Source organism: Epinephelus lanceolatus, chromosome 20 (genome assembly GCF_041903045.1).
Source record: "Epinephelus lanceolatus isolate andai-2023 chromosome 20, ASM4190304v1, whole genome shotgun sequence".
NCBI classification, from domain to species: Eukaryota; Metazoa; Chordata; class Actinopteri; order Perciformes; family Serranidae; genus Epinephelus; species Epinephelus lanceolatus.
Window position 1 is genome coordinate 485,230 of NC_135753.1, and position 19,390 is coordinate 504,619.

Below are 19,390 nucleotides of genomic sequence, written 5' to 3' on the forward strand. Positions count from 1 at the left end.
AAGTCATTACAACCTCAGAGGGACATGCATGTTTACAAAGACAAAAATCAGAACAAACACAAAACAAAGATGTACAACTGTATCAGCGGTCAATCTATGGAATAATCTTGATAATGACTTGAAAACATGTAGTTCATTAAATAAATTTAAGAAATTACTTAAAAATAGGATGATCAATTTGTATGGATTAGAATTATGAATAGTAGTGTCTTCTATGTTGGACAACAGTTTTTGTATTTTGTTTGTTTGTTGTTTTGGATGAAGTAGCAGAGTGAACACGAGTGTAAACTAATTTGTTTTAGTAAAAGGGGAGGCGTAATAAGCTATGCTTCAGCCTACACCCTTTTCAGTCAACATCTGTTCATAACGAATGAAATTTGTGTTGAATATAAATATGAAACTTATTTTTTTATTCCTTTTTTTTCTTTTTTTTCCTCTTTTTTTTTTTACTCAAATGTATAATATTTATGTTTTCTACTGTGTAGATTTTGAGTTGTGTAAAATTGATGACCGAAATAAACATGCTAAACTAAACTTAATAATTCATCCTAAAGGAAATTCTCGTGCCAGGAATGCTTCAAATTACAGTAACACAAAATACAGTAACAACAATAAACATTCACAAACCAATTATAACCAGAAAAACCAATGGGTACCCCGGGTCAGGGTCGCACACTGGGCCTATTTTTTTTTTTTTGAACAATAGAGTATTTAGTATCAGTCAAAATATAGGCTACAAGTTATTAAGTGTTTGAGGAGCAAAAAGCAAAGCAGTTACTAAAAATTAATTAAAATTGTGGACAAATGCAAAACCTTTTTAATCATGGCGTTTTAATGTGTTACATTAAAGGTGTGTGTTTACATTTTTTGAGACCCAGCCCAGCCTTCATCATTTGTGTGTGCACATGATCTAAAGTTCTACATTTGTTTGCAGAGTACAAACAAATTCAGATAAAAAATATATTAATGATAAATCCCAGATATGTGCATCAAATCTTGGTACGCACAATGTAAGTACAGATTTGTGCATATGAACTCTTTGTGAATGAGGCCCGTTGATTGTTGTTGTGTTTAACCAGCCAATATTGTATGATACTGGCCATAAAAAGAAGTAAAAACTGTCTCACAGGAGAGATGCTACCTGGCTGGCAGTGAGTCAGCAGACAGGCATGGAACTTTTGAAAATGGGAAATGTACCAATAGCATCATGTTTTGCATATTTATTAGCAAGCTAGGTAACATTAACTAGCCAGCCAGCTTTCTGTGTCTGTCACACCCGGCACTGCCAACATTCAGCACATCTTTCATCTCAGCAGGTGATGGTTACTTGCAGGGCCGAACTGGGAGAATTTTTCAGGCCGGGAGTCACACATTTAACCAGGCCACCCAGCCCACACACGCACATTCACGCACACACATACATGCATGCATGCGCGCACGCACACACAGTAGTACATGTTGGCTGAGACAAAACAAATATGTACTCCAGTATAGGCACAATAGTCACTACAACACTCACTTCAATGTCACAGGGACACTCCGTATGAATCCAATAGCCACAGCATTATTCCATTTCACATATGGATATTCACCATATAACTAATCACCAGCAGTCCAGTCCAGTGCTTTTCTTTCCCCTACATGCCACTGAAACTTCTCACCAAAATGTGCCCCTCAATACAACAGTCACAACATGACTCCTGAAATAATGCTATAGTATTATGCTCAAGTAAAAAACATGATTGTATTATTGTATTGTATAAATCATTTAGATGCCGGCTTATATTGCCAGTCAATATAATATGCCAATAACAGATTCAGTGCAACAGTGAATAGTAAAAATATAGGCCAACAGCAACTTCAACTTATGTGAACTTATTTCAATAACATCAGTCATTGACAAAGTCAAGTCAACCTAGACAGATATGAGACATATCCTACCATAACAGGGCTTCCAACATTTTTCAGGTCATGACCCATCTGTGGAGGTATTGACCCACCAAATATTTTGAAGTAAAATATGAATATATATGGGACCTACTGTACAAGCCAAGGTGGTAACATACGGTAGCCTTTATGTTTGGGCTGGGAGACATAACAGTAAAGCAACAGACAGCAACATTCCCTTACACTTTATAGAATAAAGCTGTAGTGCCAAGAGGCTATTACAACTACATGAGAGAGCCATTTATGTCAACTGCCAGTGCCTGGTGTTCATGTGTCTGCAACTTGTTACAGGCTAGTGATTAATAATAATGAATAAACAGCATTCTTGTAATGTAATGCCAAGGAATATGCAAATAACTCAAGCTTATGTACCACCAATGACATGCCCTACTGTAGACATTTTTCTGTACCTTCTGCCAAGTGCCCTGCACTGGCCTCTCCCTCTGAAATATCAGCAGGACTGGTACCAACACCACCTCCACCTTTACATAGCAAACATAGAATTATAGGGGTTTTTTTTGCATACACTATAGTTTATACTTTATACAGTATAACAGTGAATTTCTTATTTGATTTGCTCTCGTATTCATATAGGATAATGAAATGATTACATCCCATTTGTTGCACAAATAAATCATCTCAAATATTTTAACTTCAAAACTTTTGAATTTCAATGGCTTACATTTCTACACTGTAATTGTAAAATCCAATCCTCAGTGTTAATTTAACTCTTTCTGAGGATGCACAAATGGAGCCTTGTTACACCCGCAAACGTAATAACAGCCCACAAACGTAATAAACCACAAACGTAATACAAATCTGCAGCTTTTAATGTAATAATCCCGCAAATGTAATAAATTTCCCACAAACGTAATAGCAGCTGCCTACTACAAACGTAACACACAATTTTCCGCAAATGTAATAACTATTACATTTGCAGGAAATTATTACATATGTGGGAAGGTGAAAATCTAAACTGTAATAACTTCCCATAAATGTAATATGAGACAGAATAATGATCTTTGTGGTTGTTGTTGTTTGTTTGTTTACTTATACACCTGCCAATAGTGATGCGTGTGTTGACAAGCAGGTCGGGCGGGGCGGGTCAGAAAGTGACAGAGCAGTGTTCTGAGTAAGTTAGAAATAACTTACAGAAACACACACACACACACACACACTGGTCATTCCTTGTCAGTTCACAGAATTACTCTGTGGCAGCAAATATGTCGTTTAATTGGATTTATTTTATTTTCTCCTGCCTCTTGTTAATACAGATTTCTCTGCAGCATCTGGCATACAGTACCTGTTCAGCACCTCGGACAGCAGCGCTGCGGGATGGGTTGGCTCTCATAGGGGGTCAGGTGCAGGTTGTAAGGTTTTAAAAACCATGGTTTACAATAACTTAATCCTCCTCCACTCAAAAAATGTGTTTTCTTCTTGTTCCTACAGATGAATGCTTGAGCCTCACTGTGCAGAATGATGTATGTGCAGAGCTTGACACTCAAAGGCTGTTTTCACATTTATCTGCTGAAAATGCTCATATGATTTTAAGGGCTAGGGCTACGAGCCTGTGTTGGTGGCTTATGTAGCCTATTTTTGAACCATTTAATTAAAATATGTCTGCATATCAAAAGCCAAAAACTTGAATATGTCGTTTATTCTTTGGAAGGGCTACAAGCATGATTTGTGACATCACAAATATTTTAGAAGCCAGTCATGGTCCAATGTTCAATTTACACAAGTGTGATGTGGAAACTTGAAGCCTCCAGTGCACATACACTGAGAATGGACTTAACAGTGAAACCTTTGGGATGAAAGTAAAATTGGCATATTGATAGATTCTAGCATTTTTAATGAGGGAGAAGGTGTAGATGTCATTTTAAGGATTTTAACAAGATAATTGAATTTTTTGAGGAGAAACTGTATCATACATTATTATTCAAGAGAAACATTTATATACGTTAAAACATGTCTTGAAGGAATCTTTAATGATTAAATTATCATTTATCTTCATCAAAAAAAGATAACTTAATTGTGATAATAATCACAATTATTTTAATCATTATTATTATTACTATTATTATTATTTTCTTTTAATTATTTCTTCCCCATATACACACATATACAAAATCATACATACAATAATATAACTCGAACACATATGTACGCCCACAAACAGAGCAAGTTTTAACAGTACTATGCTACTCTTTTCTTGTTTTAATTCATGAAATTCATTAATTTTTGTTAATTGATTCTTGATGCTTTGGCAATATTGTTGTTGTGATATTTACACCAATAAAGCAAATTTGAATCTAACTGAATGAATAAACCACAAATACTAAAAATCTGCAGCTTATATAAGTTGCTAACTAAATGTCTTCAACAGGCAATGACATTTTCTTCCCACATATTCTTGTCCTTTAGATTCTTGCCTATTTAGACTTATCAAGTGGTGTGTATACAAATGAGTAATTCCCTTACCGGGAAAGGGGTGAAAAGTTGTTCCAAAGTTGAACTGTTTTACCGCGAAGTGACCATCGCCTGCGCGTCTTCTTTGGTTTTATTGGTAGAGTTTTGATGCATACCCATACATTCATTTATTTGCAGCAACTATCAAATAATTCATATTCAAATAATAATAAGTGGATGAGACCTTACATTACACTTAAAGGTAGGGTCTGGAGGATTTTCCAGTTGCTGTTTGTAAACACACATTCAAATTCAGCCCCTCCTATCAGGCTCAACTCTCCTGGGTGTACGGAGCCCGGAGGTACGGAAGAAGGCTTCACAAAAGAGGTTCAGGCAAGGCTCGCGCTGGTGCACGCTTGGACACGCTCGGGCACGGCACCTGTGCTCTCTCATTGGCTGGGGAAATCTCCGCCCAGAAGCGGTCCGAGCTGACAAAAACATCAAAATACAGTTAAAGGGTCACCACCACACATGAGTAGAAGCCCATAGGTGATGATTAAGCAGGATTTCATTTGTATATGTCTATATTTTGTTTTGTTTGAAAATCCTCCAGATCCTACCTTTAACTGAAAAGGCTGTTTATTTAAAGTAATGTAACATAATGTATCATTTTGTCTGGGAAATTTTCAGTTACCTACATGGCAATTCTCACTTTTCTGCATTCACACAGGCTACATTAATTTAAGTTCACCAGTCATTAATTATTTGCAAGCCTTTAATTGTCAGTGTTCAGACAGTCTTGGTCCATGTTACTATCAAAAAGTACCAGTCTTAAATCTTGAAAAATGTTTTCATTACTTCAAAGAATAAACGACATATTCAAGTTTTTGGCTTTTGATATGCAGACATATTTTAATTAAATGGTTCAAACATAGGCTACATAAGCCACCAACACAGGCTCGTAGCCCTAGCCCTTAAAATCATATGAGCATTTTCAGCAGATAGATGTGAAAACAGCCTTTGAGTGTCAAGCTCTGCACATACGTCATTCTGCACAGTGAGGCTCAAACATTCATCTGTAGGGACAAGAAGAAAACACATTTTTGAGTGGAGGAGGATTAAGTTATTGTAAACCATGGTTTTTAAAACCTTACAACCTGCACTTGACCCCCTATGAAAGCCAACCCATCCCGCAGCGCTGCTGTCCGCTGTAGGCCAGATGCTGCAGAGAAATCCGTATTAACAAGAGGCAGGAGAAAATAAAATAAATCCAATTAAACGACATATTTGCTGCCACAGAGTAATTCTGTGAACTGACAAGGAATGACCAGTGTGTGTGTGTGTGTGTGTGTGTGTGTGTGTGTGTGTGTTTCTGTAAGTTATTTCTAACTTGCTCTGTCACTTTCTGACCCGCCCCGCCCGACCTGCTTGTCAACACACGCATCACTATTGGCAGGTGTATAAGTAAGTAAACAAACAAACAACAACAACCACAAAGATCATTATTCAGTCTCATATTACATTTGTGGGAAGTTATTACAGTTTAGATTTTCACCTTCCCACATATGTAATAATTTCCTGCAAATGTAATAGTTATTACATTTGCGGAAAATTGTGTGTTACGTTTGTAGTAGGCAGCTGCTATTACATTTGTGGGAAATTTATAATCTTGTGGGAAGATTATTACATTAAAAGCTGCACATTTGTATTACGTTTCTGGTTTATTACGTTTGTGGGCTGTTAATACATTTGTGGGTGTAACAAGTGTTACCAAATGTACTATAGGGTCCATTTATCAATCATTTATTTGGCCTCAAGGACCTCTGGGGGTCCCCGGACCTCATGCTGAGAAGAACCAGTGTTTTTTAGGTGACTTACTCGCAAAAGCATCGTGTGTTTTTGCCACGACAGGGGCTCTGAATAAATCTGGCAATTTTAGGTATTTGGCCGCGTCATGCCTTTCTTTTTTTCTTCCTCTCTCTTTCTGCACCACCTTTTCTCCTTTTTTTTTTTTTACCCGGATTTGGGTTGGGGTCCATTGAAATTAACTTGACAACTTTCCCTCACATCTCAGCATCAGCTGGTTCCCACACAGACACACGCGACGTGAGTCGACAAACCCCCTCCTCACCATGCTTGCTGTGTTTACAACGTAGGACTGTTGGGGCGGGTGTAAATCGAAATAAACCAATCACGTCTTGTCTTTTGACAACTGACAAGTGGCTCAACCTCCCACACCTCATCCCTCTCCTTGCATCACTGTGCCACTGACAGCTGTTGGGAAAAACATGACAGACAGGCCAGCATCTTGCTATCTTTGTGTCATTAATTGTCATTACTGAGTACTATGCTGTGTTTTGTTGCTGTCTTCAGTTGAAACCATTGTTTGCTGTGTTTGAGTATTTTGTTTATCTACATGTATGTTCAGCATTTTATTTGCATGTTTCTGTTTAGTTGCTGTCTTTAGTTATTGTTATTGTTTTGAGTGCAGCAATTTCTTGTGTGAGGGCTGGCACCTAGGTTAGAAGCACCACCCCTTGTAGGTAGGGTTAGAGAGAGCCCTCCCTCTTTATAAGGACAGGTGAGAGCAATCAGTGCCTTTTTGTCTGAGGCCTGGTAGCTGTGTGGTGGGACTGCTGTGTCTGTGCAGGTAAGGGAGATTTGGAGAGAAATCTAAGGTTGTATTTTGATGGGAATCTAACCAGTATTCTCGCACAGAATTGTGGTGTAGCTGTTTTCCCTCTCGACTCAGTTTGACGAAGGCCCTGTAGGCCCATGCTGAAGAGGTAGACCACTGATTAATCTGGCTTTTGAATTTCACAATACCTCAATATTAGTGATGTGTCCAACTTAACCCTTTAGGACATGAATCAGCCTTCACCTTTCTCCTGATTGAGTCACAGTATAGAACCAGTCAGCTCCACCGGTGCCAGTCTCTTACAGGGTCAAAGCTGGAGAAGGTAAAACAAATGGTATGGTAATGTAGGAGGGTTATTCCCTCCGAGGTATAGACTGTATGGCACTGTAGGAGGGTTATTCCCTCCGAGGTAGGTTTGCCAGTCTATTTAATGGCTGTGCTCCTTCTTTTTAAGATTTAGTGCCAGACTGCTGCTTTGCCTGGACTGATGTGCCATGCGGTCCGGTTGATGTGTCTTAAACGCTCTTAAGATTGTGGACTTTTACTCAGCTTGTCATAAGTTTACTGCCATCCATCTTTGCTTTGACGTCTGATTTGTTCTGTGTAATAATCTGACTCCTGTTGAAATAATTTGTGCCCAAGAACCAACTGAGTATTTATATTGTATTTTCTTTTGTTTGCTTTTCAGGCAGTGGGAGGATCTGTGGCGTGGTGTACACACCCTTCCTTGCATGCAGTGTGGTAGGCCAGAAGTGTGGTGAGCACCCAAACTAGTCTGTAGATCTACCTCAGTTTGCAGTGTATGTTGCAGTGCTTTGCAGTGTTTTGCAGTGATCACGGTGTGCATGTGGTGAAGTGATATTGGGTTTTGTGATAGAATCTCCCTGTGATGAGTACCCTGCCTGATATTTTTTCTTCAGCAGTGTATTCCACACTCCTGCTTGTTTTCATCCATATTGTAACCTGCTGGTTCAGCTACTTTGCAGTTTTAAATATTAATAGTGTAACATTAAAAACCTTTTCTTAAACTGATTGTCCTTTTTTTTTTTTAGGTCCGTTACTGCCCCTTTAATCCCCCTTTTTACAATAAATACTGAGTTTTTGACTTGAATGCATGTCTCTGGCTCTTGTACCTGTGAAAGAATTTGTTTGTGGGTTTATGTAGAGACCTTACTGTACACTGGGGTTGGTCACACTTGGTTTGAATATATTTGCATGCATGCTTGAGTTAATTGGACACAGCTGAACACAATGGAGGCAGTGATTGCAGACATGGACTGACAGCTGCATCAGCCAATCAACTGCTGCAGGCTGGCCACACCCACCCTCCACCTATATAGACAGAGCAGCAGGTTGGACTCATTGTTGCTGACAGGACCCACACACCTTGCAAGCAGAGGAGGCTTTGGCGAGGGGTGAGAGCAGGCCAGATGACTCAAACCAGCAGTGTACTGGAGGTCTTTGAACACAACTGGCAGGAGCTTCTGCCCAAAGCTGTGAGTTCCTTTATAACCAGTTCACTGTCTATTGGTGAAGCTGCTTCCAATTGACATAACCCTGTCTATGAAGTGCAGACTGCTAGGTATTTTTCTTGGTTCCAGGAGCAGAGAAGAGGGACCCTTGGTGGTGTGGGCATGACCGATGTTGATTGCATAGAGGGCGCTAAAGCAAGGACTTGGAGCACGACAGTGAGCCCTCTTGAACTGATTTATTTTAAGACTGTTATCTTGCCCTTTTAAGACCTTTCCCCATTTTAAAGAGACATTTTCTACCATCAGTTTTAGCCTATACGCATATCTTTGCACAATAAATGTTTTGTTGCAGCCTCTGTAATTGTGGTTTATTAAGTAGGCCTGCTGCTCACCCTCGTAACAAAGAATTCAAGTTACCTTATTGGTGGTTTGTGATTATTATACAGTTATAGCTACTTAATTACAGCCACCTTTACATTTGTGTTCTCCCTATGTGCACTCCAGGCCTGGTAACTTGCCTGCATTCACTCGTGTGAATGTGTCCCTCTCCAACTGGCCATGTAAATAGCAGTGCTCCAGGTGCAAGGTAAATGGACTTGCACTTGCTTCTAGTCTTCCAACCACTCAAAACACTTTGACACCAGACATTCACACACACACATTCACACATTGGTGGCTGAAGCTACTGTACAAGGTGCCACCTGGTGCTCCACACACTGATGGAAAAGCCACCAGGAGCAACTTGGGGTTCAGTATCTTGCAAAAAGGATACTTCAACGTGAGGACTACAGGAGCCAGGGATTGAACTGCTGATCTTCCGAATGGTTGACTTCATATTATGTCCCAAACACAACATACAACACCTTTGTCCCTTGCACTTTACTTTGCACCCAGATTATGCACTGTTTAACTAGCAAAATGGAGTTTGACATGCCCTCGGTGTACTTGCACCATGTTCTTCAAACTTGCCTACCTCATTGATGGCCAGCTGCTCTCCTCCACCTCCTCCTGGGTGTCCAAAACGATGTCCAGAACTGCGAAACTCTTCATACAGCAGATCCTCTTCGCTACCCAGCTCGTCACCAAGCTCCACTTTCTCTGACGCCCCATCAGGAACAACCACCGCTGAGACAGGAGGGGTGGGGACAAAGACATCAGATTGTGTGATTAACTGACTTGCAAAAGATGGGTTGAGTTTTTGAGCCAGTCTGAAACTGTGGAGGTGATATTGTTCACCACAGCATATCAATCACTAAATAAGCAGCATGGGATAAAGACTGTCACAGGGTGAAACAACAGAAGCAAAAATGAAGGCACACAGCTTTCATTTAGAAATGTATAAAACTCAGTAGGTAAGAGTAAAAGTTTATCCATATAGCTGCAGGGTTTTCTGCACAAAAGCTCGTTAGTCAGAACCAACTGTCATATTTGTCACTGACATTTACTGCAGAGTTTCTGCATTCCTCAAGTCTTTATAACTGGAACCTCTTTAAGTTGGTTGGATAAAATTTGAGCTCTGAAGTCATCACGTTGGCTTCTGAGAACGAGGGCTATATGTAATTATTTTTGACATTTCTATGCAGTAAATAACTACTAAATGACAAAGTCAATAGGTATAACGATACATCAATCAGCCACATCCCTTGGTGCATCGCCTGACCTGCAACTGTCCCTGTGAGACTGCCAAGGAGTGACCAGACTGGGATGGTTTTGGCTACGTTCCAATAAATCTCCTCCCTCCCAGCCACCATCATTCTCAAAAAGAAATTACTAATTAATTTCAAATAAATTAGAAATAACAAATTATAGTTCCATCTGTTCATATATGTGTGGAGACTTTTTACATACTGCCTATCAGCAGCCTCATTGCAAACTGGGACATTTTCATAAAGGAGGCTTTGTGTTTCCTGCTGTCACAGAAACATCCTCTGAAGTGTTTTGAACTCAGTTTGTGGCTACCTGGCTTATGAGCTAAAAATACACTTGCTGTCACACCTCATCAGATAAACGTCACCCTCGGCTGCCTTGCCAGCAGCTGTTGCCATGGAGGATGTATCTGTAGTGACAAATCACCGTGGAGACTCAGACAGATGGATATAATGAACCGAGCTATTAAAGCAGGCACAATAAGATGCAGTTGGGGGGGGGGGTATTTTCAGAGTAAGAGGGATATTTGTTTTAGTGAAGGTATTGGCAGCATCTTATACATCATGTAACACTATTTAATGTAACATCGCCATCACTACCATCATGGAGTTGCGGGTGCTGCCCTCATGGGGGCAGTGTAGGACACCCTGACTGGTGGGGTGTGATGCTGTAGCGAGATGGAGGAGCTCCAGGCAGTGACTGGCCTTTATCATGTGCAGAGAGCTCTTGCAATCTGGCTTACAGCAGCATGGAGGGGTGAAATCTCTAACAAGGCACTGCTCTTCACTACCAACTGGGGGCTTTCAAACAATAATGGTATAATGGCATAACCCTTTTCACTGAAGTATGCTAATGAATACTTGCGCTACAATGATCAAATAAAAATCTGGTCAAATCAGTGACACTCCAGAGAATTCGGATGATTCTTTACTGTAAACTGCCAGCTGTCATCATATAACAGCTCACCAAATGTAACTGTTATGGGGCAAAAAATTGCTATTAGGCCTGACCACCTACAGTACCCTCATTAGTGTACATTCACTGCACTACTGCCTTCAAGTTCCCATCCAGTAGAGTACACACAGCAGACATACATGAAAGCTTTATCATAGGGCCAGAGAACAACCAGTATCCAGTATGCACTCTACATTGACTGAACTGATTTGTCAATTTCATTAAAGTTTAAAATCAACTTCATTTAGGCTACACACCATATAAGGGCAATGTAAGCTAACCTTTTAGTCAGCTGTCACCTTGATGCACAAGAAACAGGATCAAATGTGATAAAATAAAAATCACTTGGCAAATGTGGTTGATATTTAGTCTTCAAACTTGATTTTGATCAATCAATCAATCAATCAATCAATCAATTTTATTTATAAAGTCCAATATCACAAATCACAATTTGCCTCACAGGGCTTTACAGCATACGACATCCCTCTGTGCTCAGGACCCTCGCAGCGGATAAGAAAAAAACTCCCCCCAGAGAAACCCTCTAACGGGGAAAAAAACGGTAGAAACCTCAGGAAGAGCAAATGAGGAGGGATCCCGCTTCCAGGACGGACAGACGTGCAATAGATGTTGTACAGAACAGATCAACATAATAAATTAACAGTAATCTATATGACACAATGAGACAGAAAGAGAGACAGACAGACAGAGACAGAGAGAGATGCAGGACAGACGGTAACGGTAATAGCTTACAACAACATTAATGAAAGTAATAAATTATAATTATAATTCTGGCTAATGTGGTACAATATGTTGAAAGTATATATTAATATCTGATAGTATACATATGTGACAATAATCATATGTGTATAATAACAGTAGAAGTATGACTAATGATAACAGCAGTAGCAGGAGGCATCTAGCAGGACCACGGCAGCAGCACAACCACACACGTCACACTATCCAGGCACCGCTGCGATATAAGTTAACCTGCCAGACAGCGGAGCACAAAGGCTCCGGAGAAGAAGCCAAGTTAGTGACATGCAGTACAGCCGAGTTAACAAGATGCAATAACAGGACATGAGAGAGAGAGAGAGAGAGAGAGAGAGAGAGAGAGAGAGAGAGAGAAGGAGAGAAGGTGCCCAGTGTATTATAGGAGGTCCCCTGGCAGACTAGGCCTAAGTCAGCCTAACTAGGGGCTGGTACAAGGCAAGCCTGAGCTGGCCCTAACTATAAGCTTTATCAAAGAGGAAAGTCTTAAATCTAGTCTTAAATGTGGATACGGTGTCTGCCTCCCGGACCGCAACAGGAAGATGATTCCACAGGAGAGGAGCCTGATAGCTGAAGGCTCTGGCTCCTGATCTACTTTTGGAGACTTTAGGGACCACGAGTAGCCCTGCATCCTCAGAGTGCAGTGTTCTGGTGGGATAATATGGCACTATGAGCTCTCTAAGATATGACGGAGCCTGACCATTTAGAGCTTTATAAGTTAACAGCAGGATTTTAAATTCAGTTCTGGATTTTACAGGGAGCCAGTGCAGAGAAGCTAAAACAGGAGAAATCTGATCTTGTTTCTTAGTTCCTGTTAGTACATGTGCCGCTGCATTCTGAATTAGCTGAAGAGTTTTTAAAGACTTATTAGAGCTACCTGATAATAGGGAGTTACAGTAATCCAGCCAAGAGGTAACAAAAGTTTTTTCTGCATCTTTTTGGGTCAGGATAGGCCTAATTTTCGCAATAGTACACAGATGAAAAAATGCAGTCCATGAGGTTTGATTTAAATGAGAATTAAAAGACAAATCTTGATCAAATATTACTCCGAGGTTTCTTACGGTAGTGTTAGAGGCCAGAGCAATGCCATCTAGAGAAACTATGTCATCAGATAAAGAGTCTCTGAGTTGTTTGGGGCCAAGAACAATAACTTCAGTTTTGTCTGATTTTAACATTAAGGAAATTGGTGCTCATCCAGGTTTTTATGTCTTTAAGGCAATTATGAAGTTTAGTTAATTGATTAGTTTCCTCTGGCTTCATCAATAAATACAACTGTGTATCATCTGCATAACAATGGGAATTTACAGAGTGATTTCTAATGATGTTACCTAAAGGAAGCATATATAGAGTAAATAGGATTGGTCCGAGCACAGAATCTTGCAAAACTCCAAAACAAACTTTAGTACATAAGGATGATTCATCATGAGCGTGAACAAACTGATAATGATCAGATAAATAAGATTTAAACCAGTGAAGCAGTAGGTCACTAGGCCAGATACCAATCAGGGGAGACAGGAACTGGAGGAGGGGCTGATTGGCAGCAGGTGAGACTGCAGGTGTGACTTCAGGCTTCACTCTCCTCAGATTCTTTGTGTGCTCTCCATGTGGCTGTGACTGTTTGATTCCCTGTGGCTCCGGTAAGCTGGACTTTTGGGGTTTTTAGCATTGTTTTATAATCATGTTAGCATTTTAATTGTTAGGGTACTGTAGGGGTGCATGCACCCTGAGGTATTTGTATTTTAATGATTTTAATACTGGGTCTGCCATAACCTGTTTGTAGGAAAAAAGAATGAAAAGTTGACTCTTATACAAAGGTATGTAAAACATGAAACATTTAAACATTGTAATGTGCCCTACAAACTAAATTAACAGTGCTTTTGTAGCAGGAGGCGATTTTCCTCCCTGCCACTACTGGGCACTGTGCCAGCTTCATTCATCGTGATCACTGGGCGGCGCCACGCGCACCTTTATACCTAGGCGTGTGGTCGTGCCCGTTCTTTCTTCTGCTCGCTCCCGTGGTGGCTGTGTCTCAGTGTGGCAACATTTTGTTTGGCGTGACACTGGCAGCCGTTTTTGTTCACCGGATGGTGCTTTATTTAACGTGAAGGCTCCTTGGTGTGGCGTGCACCCTGTGTTTGGTTCGCCATCAAAGCACACCATCTCCTCTCTCAGGTAAGCGCCCTGCCACCTTTCCTTTTGTGTACGTGTGCGTAATGCGCACCTTGGTGACCCGATCTCCACTCCTTGCAGTGTGGCTGACTGTTGGGGGGCCAGGGAGGACGGGGTGACGTGCTGGAGCCCCGCTGTGTGTTGCTATTTGCCCGCTCTGGTACGTCAGTCCACGCATTGTCTGCGCTTTTGTTTCATCTGTCTCTCAGCGCTCAGCTGATTCATATCTGTACGTAATTCTCAGGCTGTACACTCGAGCTTTGTCCTGGGGCTCATATCCTCTGGTTGCCTAGAGTTTGCTGCGCCTGGTATGTATTTATTTGAGATTTTTGTCAAAAGATTATTTTAAGTTATTTAATTAATTTACTAAATACCAGGTTTTCTTGTTTTTGCAGTGTTGTTCTGCAATTGTTTGGCCTGCCAGTGACCATCACTCCCTGGGCCACGCTGCTGCTCTGGCTCTCTGGCTCTCTGGTTCTCTGGCTCTCTCGTTCTGGCTTTCTTTCCTTTTGATTTAATTATTATTTTGATTTAGTTGCTTTGGAATTGGTTTATTTTACAATTTCATTTTTGACTTGTTTGGGCTCTTTCAGCTCCTTTTATTTTTGGTTCTTTACTTTTAGTTTGGTTGTTATTTTGGATTTTGTAATTTTGTTTTGTTTGTTTTGTTCTGTTTTGGCCGTTCGGTGGCAAGCGGGCTAAGTTTGCTGTCCGGAGCGGCTGACCGCTGCCCGGCCCGCTCTGTCTTGGAGGTCTAACTGTTTTACAGGCTGTTCTAGGACCGATATTGGTTGCCCCTGCCTAGTGACCGTGAGCCAAATATTTTAAGTCTGTATTTCACCTGTTTTCTTTGTTATCTATAATTTAGTTTAGTAGACTTACTTTTGTACTTTGGTTTCATTTGTTGTATTGAAGTTATGTTGTCCCGTGCTTATTTTCCGTTAGTTTATTGAATTAGTTGATTATGTGTATTTAAATTATGTAAATCTTTATTTAGTTTACCCAAGTTTTGTTAAGTTCTTGGGCATGTTTTATTAACTTTGTTCTCTTTTGTTGTCAGGTGCTGTGGGCTGACGGCGGCAGTTTAACCCCTGGTGGTGGTGCGTTCGTCACGATTCCCCCCCTTATTTTTTTGGTTTTGGAGTGCATGTGAGTGTGTGCAGTGTCACTGGGTGATTCATTTGAGGACCCCTTCCCCGATTTTGGTTGTCCCTGCCGCTTGGTAAGCCCCAGCCCTGTCCTTATCCCCATTCCTGCCCAAGTACTCATTTTATTATTGAGCTGGTGTGTGACTTTAAGTACTTTCTTTTGAATGCTTTTGTTAATAAAATTGATTTGTTTTAATTGAAAACCGTCTCGCCCCGGTGGTATAAACGAACCTGTGCGACCTTGTCTATCTAGAAGTTTAGTTTAGGATTTCCTGGGGTGCAACTCCCCAGGTGGCGTTGTCGGACCTCCAAATCTTTATCCCCCACCACACTATCGCTTGCCCCACTTTGTTTGTTTCTAGGCATAGCACTGACTGCTGTTTATTAGGGGCCGGGCAGCCTAAGCTGCCAGGACCCTATTGTTATCCTGCATGTTCTTCTTCCGAAGAAATCCTACTTCCCATGCATGAAAAATCACCAAACTTTGCACAAAGATCCAGTCCCATGCCAGATTGCCTCAGCTGCAAAAACAGGCCAATAGTCCTGATGGTGGCGCTACAGCAAGCCTCTAAAGTTCAAAATTTTGAAAATTCACAACAAATCAACCATATGTGCTTGTCAAGACTTTTGGTCACTTGGTAAAATTATTGGGACTAAGTTTATGTTTACTGATAAGAAATGTAAATAATTTATTGAGCTGCTGCAGCCACTCTCTTCCTTTAACAGAGATACCTGCCATTTAAATTGTTTGGTTAAAACATTCATTTTGTTGTGTTGTACGCCTGAGACCCTTTAAGGAACCCCTTAAAGGGTCTCAGGCGTACAACACAACAAAATCATGGGTGCGTACGTAAGTATTCTTGTTTTCACGGTGACGGCTCATTGTATTCAGACCTTCGGCAGGAGCACACAGCCAGTTGGTAAGTAGAGTAACAACTGCTAGCTGCAAACAGCCTGCTAATGATGGCGTGGTGAACGGCGACTTTGACTCCGTGGTCTGTTGCAGAGCATTGTGTTGTGTTTCGTGGCTTTTGTAACTTGTAGGCGGTACGTGCAGTAGGTAAACATGGGCCGTGTCTCGACATGTCCGCACTGCCATCTAGAGACTGCTTTGCGCATGCTCCTAGAGCGCTGGGCTTTCTGGGAGATGTAGTCAATGTGGTTGCTTTGGGTCTTCTGTGTTGTGTTTGACATTGTTACTTATGTAAATAATATGTAGGTAGATTCATGTTGTATGTATGGCAACATTCTTGTTTAGAATGATAGCTGATGGAAGAAATATAACCAGCTTAAAGAATTATGTTCTATTTATTGTAAAAAGTGGAAACAGCTGTTCAGTAATCACAGTTTTACATTTGACATTACATGTAACATTTTGCATCTGTTTCTGTTTGTTTCAGGTTTATGACCTGTGGTCATTTTGTTATCGAAATAAAAAAGACAAAAGCAAAACACGAGTTATAACTTTGTGTGCTGCCTGTCGAGCCTTTTCGGAGGGCTAAAATTTAAAAAGATCCGAACAGTGCTACAGATTTGCAACTTTCACCAAAATGTAGCCCCAATACTGAAGAAACTTTTGTACATTTAAACCTATTGCAAATTATGAAGTCCATCACTCTGTTTTTTTTTTCAAAAACTGTAAAACTTATTAAACCTATCTCCTCCCACAATTTTTGCTCAATTGACACCACACTTGCTACAGAGCATCTTCAGACTGTCCTACACAAAGGATCCACACAGATTTTTGATTTATCGAAAATTAAGCCTACAGTGCATCAAAATGTTTGACTGTAAACGGTATTGTAAACATATACTTGCAAATTCTTGCTAAATACATTTTCAATTATGGAGTCATGGTAGACGTTTGGAAAGTATCAGAATTTTATCTCAAAAACTGAATTTTTTACAGCATTTTGAATTTCGCTCATGCAAACAATTGGAGTCAATGCAAAAATGGCATTTTTAAACATCAGTTTTTCACTTATGGAGCCAATAAATCATTGTTAAAAACAAATTACCAACATCTCCATGCTGTCTAGATGCAATTTGTGTATTTTCATCTTAATAACTGAATTTTTGACAGCCGTTTGAAATCTGCCTTTACACACTAACAGCTGCTGTCTTGCACACAGGTGACTGGTTTAGTCAATTTGTGAAGCTACATGTGATATTTCTGTTTGCCAGTTAGCTCATTGAGATAGAGGATGGTTCTTGGTGTTGAAGATTGTGAGTTCAAGCCTCAGCTCATGCAACATTTCCATATGAGAAATCTACCCAAACTTTTCATAAAGGTCCAGTCCCATGCCAGATGTCCTCAACTGGAAACACAATAGTCCTGATGGTGGCGCTACAGCAAGCCTCTAAATTTCAAAACTTTGAAAATTCATAACAAATCAACCATATGTGCTACAGCTTTGGAACTTTCACTTTGAAATTTGCTTTTCCATGGCATGGATGGCTACTGTCTGGCACCCTGATGCTTGGCTTAGTCAATCTGTGAAGCCACACATGAACTGTCACTTGCCAATTAGCTCAGTGAGATAGAAGACAGACCTCAGTTTTTTGTTTTTATTGTTTAGTATAGGATTTGAGTTTGCTTAGTTTTAGAGTTTTAACATTCTGTCTCCTTCTAGTGCTGCAGCTGGTGGGGTCCTCCATTCACCGGTGTGGTTGGGGTGCTGGGAGTTCACTCTAGATGGTGATATGGTTTGTGGTTGCACATCTTTATTAGTGTGGTGTTTTATTGCTTCCTGCTTCTGAAGAGTGCAGATGCTTTCCTGCTTGCTCCAGCCTGCTTCCTTCTTTACTCTGCTTTTTAATCGTTTTACTCCTTCTACAAATCCTGGAAAATCTCTGTATCCATCATTTCATGAATTATTTTAAGTAAACCAAGACTTTGAAGAACATTTTTATATTTTTAACCGATCTGATGAGCCAGCAGCATGTCCGGGGGAAGAAACCAAACAAATTCCTTCTGTGAACGCTGTCGGAGATATCAGCAAGAAATTAATGAGCTACATGCACGGATTTTTGCTTTAGAATCTGAAAAAGGACTTCACAAGACGCTCCCAGTGACATCCGGTGGTAAGAAGCCCACAGTTACTTTCAGTAAAAAGGGTGAAAAACTTGCTACTTTCATCTTAAACCTGAGTGATACTGTGTCTTTTCCAAAATTCTGTAAAGACCAAAATGCCTCATCCTGGAGGGAACTTGGTGCTAAGCCAAAGCAGCACAAAGTGATGAGAGACAATGTTAATACCTACGTAACATCACCCAAAATAGAGCTTACAAACAGATTTTTGCCACTGTCAGAGACTGAATTTAATGTTTCTAACGAACAAAGAGAAAATGGATTATCTTCACGAAACTGGAGCCATAAAGTCGGCAAAAGACAGCAGGCAGACAGACAATCTGGACCAAACGTCAAGGTCAGAGATACGCTGCTGATAGGAGACAGTGCTATCAGTGGCATAAACCACGGAAGAATTCAAACATGCTGCTGTCCCAGTGCCATTGTCTCTGAGATAACAACACTCCTCCCAAAAGTTTTGTCTCCACACCGAGGAGTCAAACAGCTGATCGTGCACGTGGGTGCAGTGGACATCAGAAAGGAACAGACTGAAGTCTTGAAAAGGGATTTCACTAAGTTCTTCAAGGAGCTTGATAAAGTGGAGGTCAAGGCATTCATTAGTGGACCTCTTCCAAACATAGACAGGAAGATAAACAAGTTCAGCCGGCTGCTTCAGCTGAACACATGGCTGTCCAAAGAGTGTGCGCACAGAGGATTGCACTACATTGAGAACTTTTATCTGTTCTGGAAATGAGAGGACCTGTTCAAGGGAAAGGGCCCACACCTGTGCAGAGGTGGGAGGAGAGTGCTGACGGAACACCTCCTCCACGCTCTGAGGCATCAGAATGGGCTGGGACAGGGTCCTGAGCGACCAGTGAGAGAAAAGAGGAACGAGAGAAGCATCTCTGTCGCAGAAGCCACAGACTGAGCCAGTGTTTCAGCACCAGCTGCACCACAACAGCCTCCAACCGCCCCCAGCGAAGGATTCAGCTCCAGCACCACAACAGCCTCCACTGCCCCCAGTGAAGGATTCAGGCCCGCCATCGGTTCCACCTCCCCCTGGGCCCTCATCACAGGCCTTGGACTCGTCTGTGGCGGCCCCAGCGAAGGTTTCAGGCCTGCCATCGGTTTCACCTCCCCCCGGGCCCTCATCACAGGCCTTGGACTC

General features: G+C 41.0%; 1 protein-coding gene and 2 long non-coding RNA genes across 6 annotated transcripts in view; 2 read left to right on the forward strand and 1 right to left on the reverse strand.

Annotated features, from left to right (window-relative positions):
- Positions 1–19,390, reverse strand: part of arhgef4 (Rho guanine nucleotide exchange factor (GEF) 4) — a 463,081-nt gene that overhangs the window by 174,208 nt on the left and 269,483 nt on the right. For all 4 annotated transcript variants that reach the window (XM_078162707.1, XM_033638698.2, XM_033638699.2 and 1 more), the window contains one exon: positions 9,440–9,591. In XM_078162707.1, the coding sequence (XP_078018833.1) occupies positions 9,440–9,591 (152 nt within the window). The remainder of the gene's footprint in view (positions 1–9,439; positions 9,592–19,390) is intronic.
- LOC117264613 (uncharacterized) lies at positions 6,014–9,103 on the forward strand. The gene is made up of 5 exons (XR_004502334.2): positions 6,014–7,006; positions 7,075–7,142; positions 7,219–7,316; positions 7,683–7,751; positions 8,047–9,103. It is a non-coding gene; the product is annotated as an uncharacterized LOC117264613 (long non-coding RNA).
- LOC117264614 (uncharacterized) lies at positions 13,330–15,376 on the forward strand. Its single transcript, XR_004502336.2, has 6 exons — positions 13,330–13,472; positions 13,616–13,649; positions 13,719–14,007; positions 14,086–14,164; positions 14,249–14,312; positions 14,400–15,376. It is a non-coding gene; the product is annotated as an uncharacterized LOC117264614 (long non-coding RNA).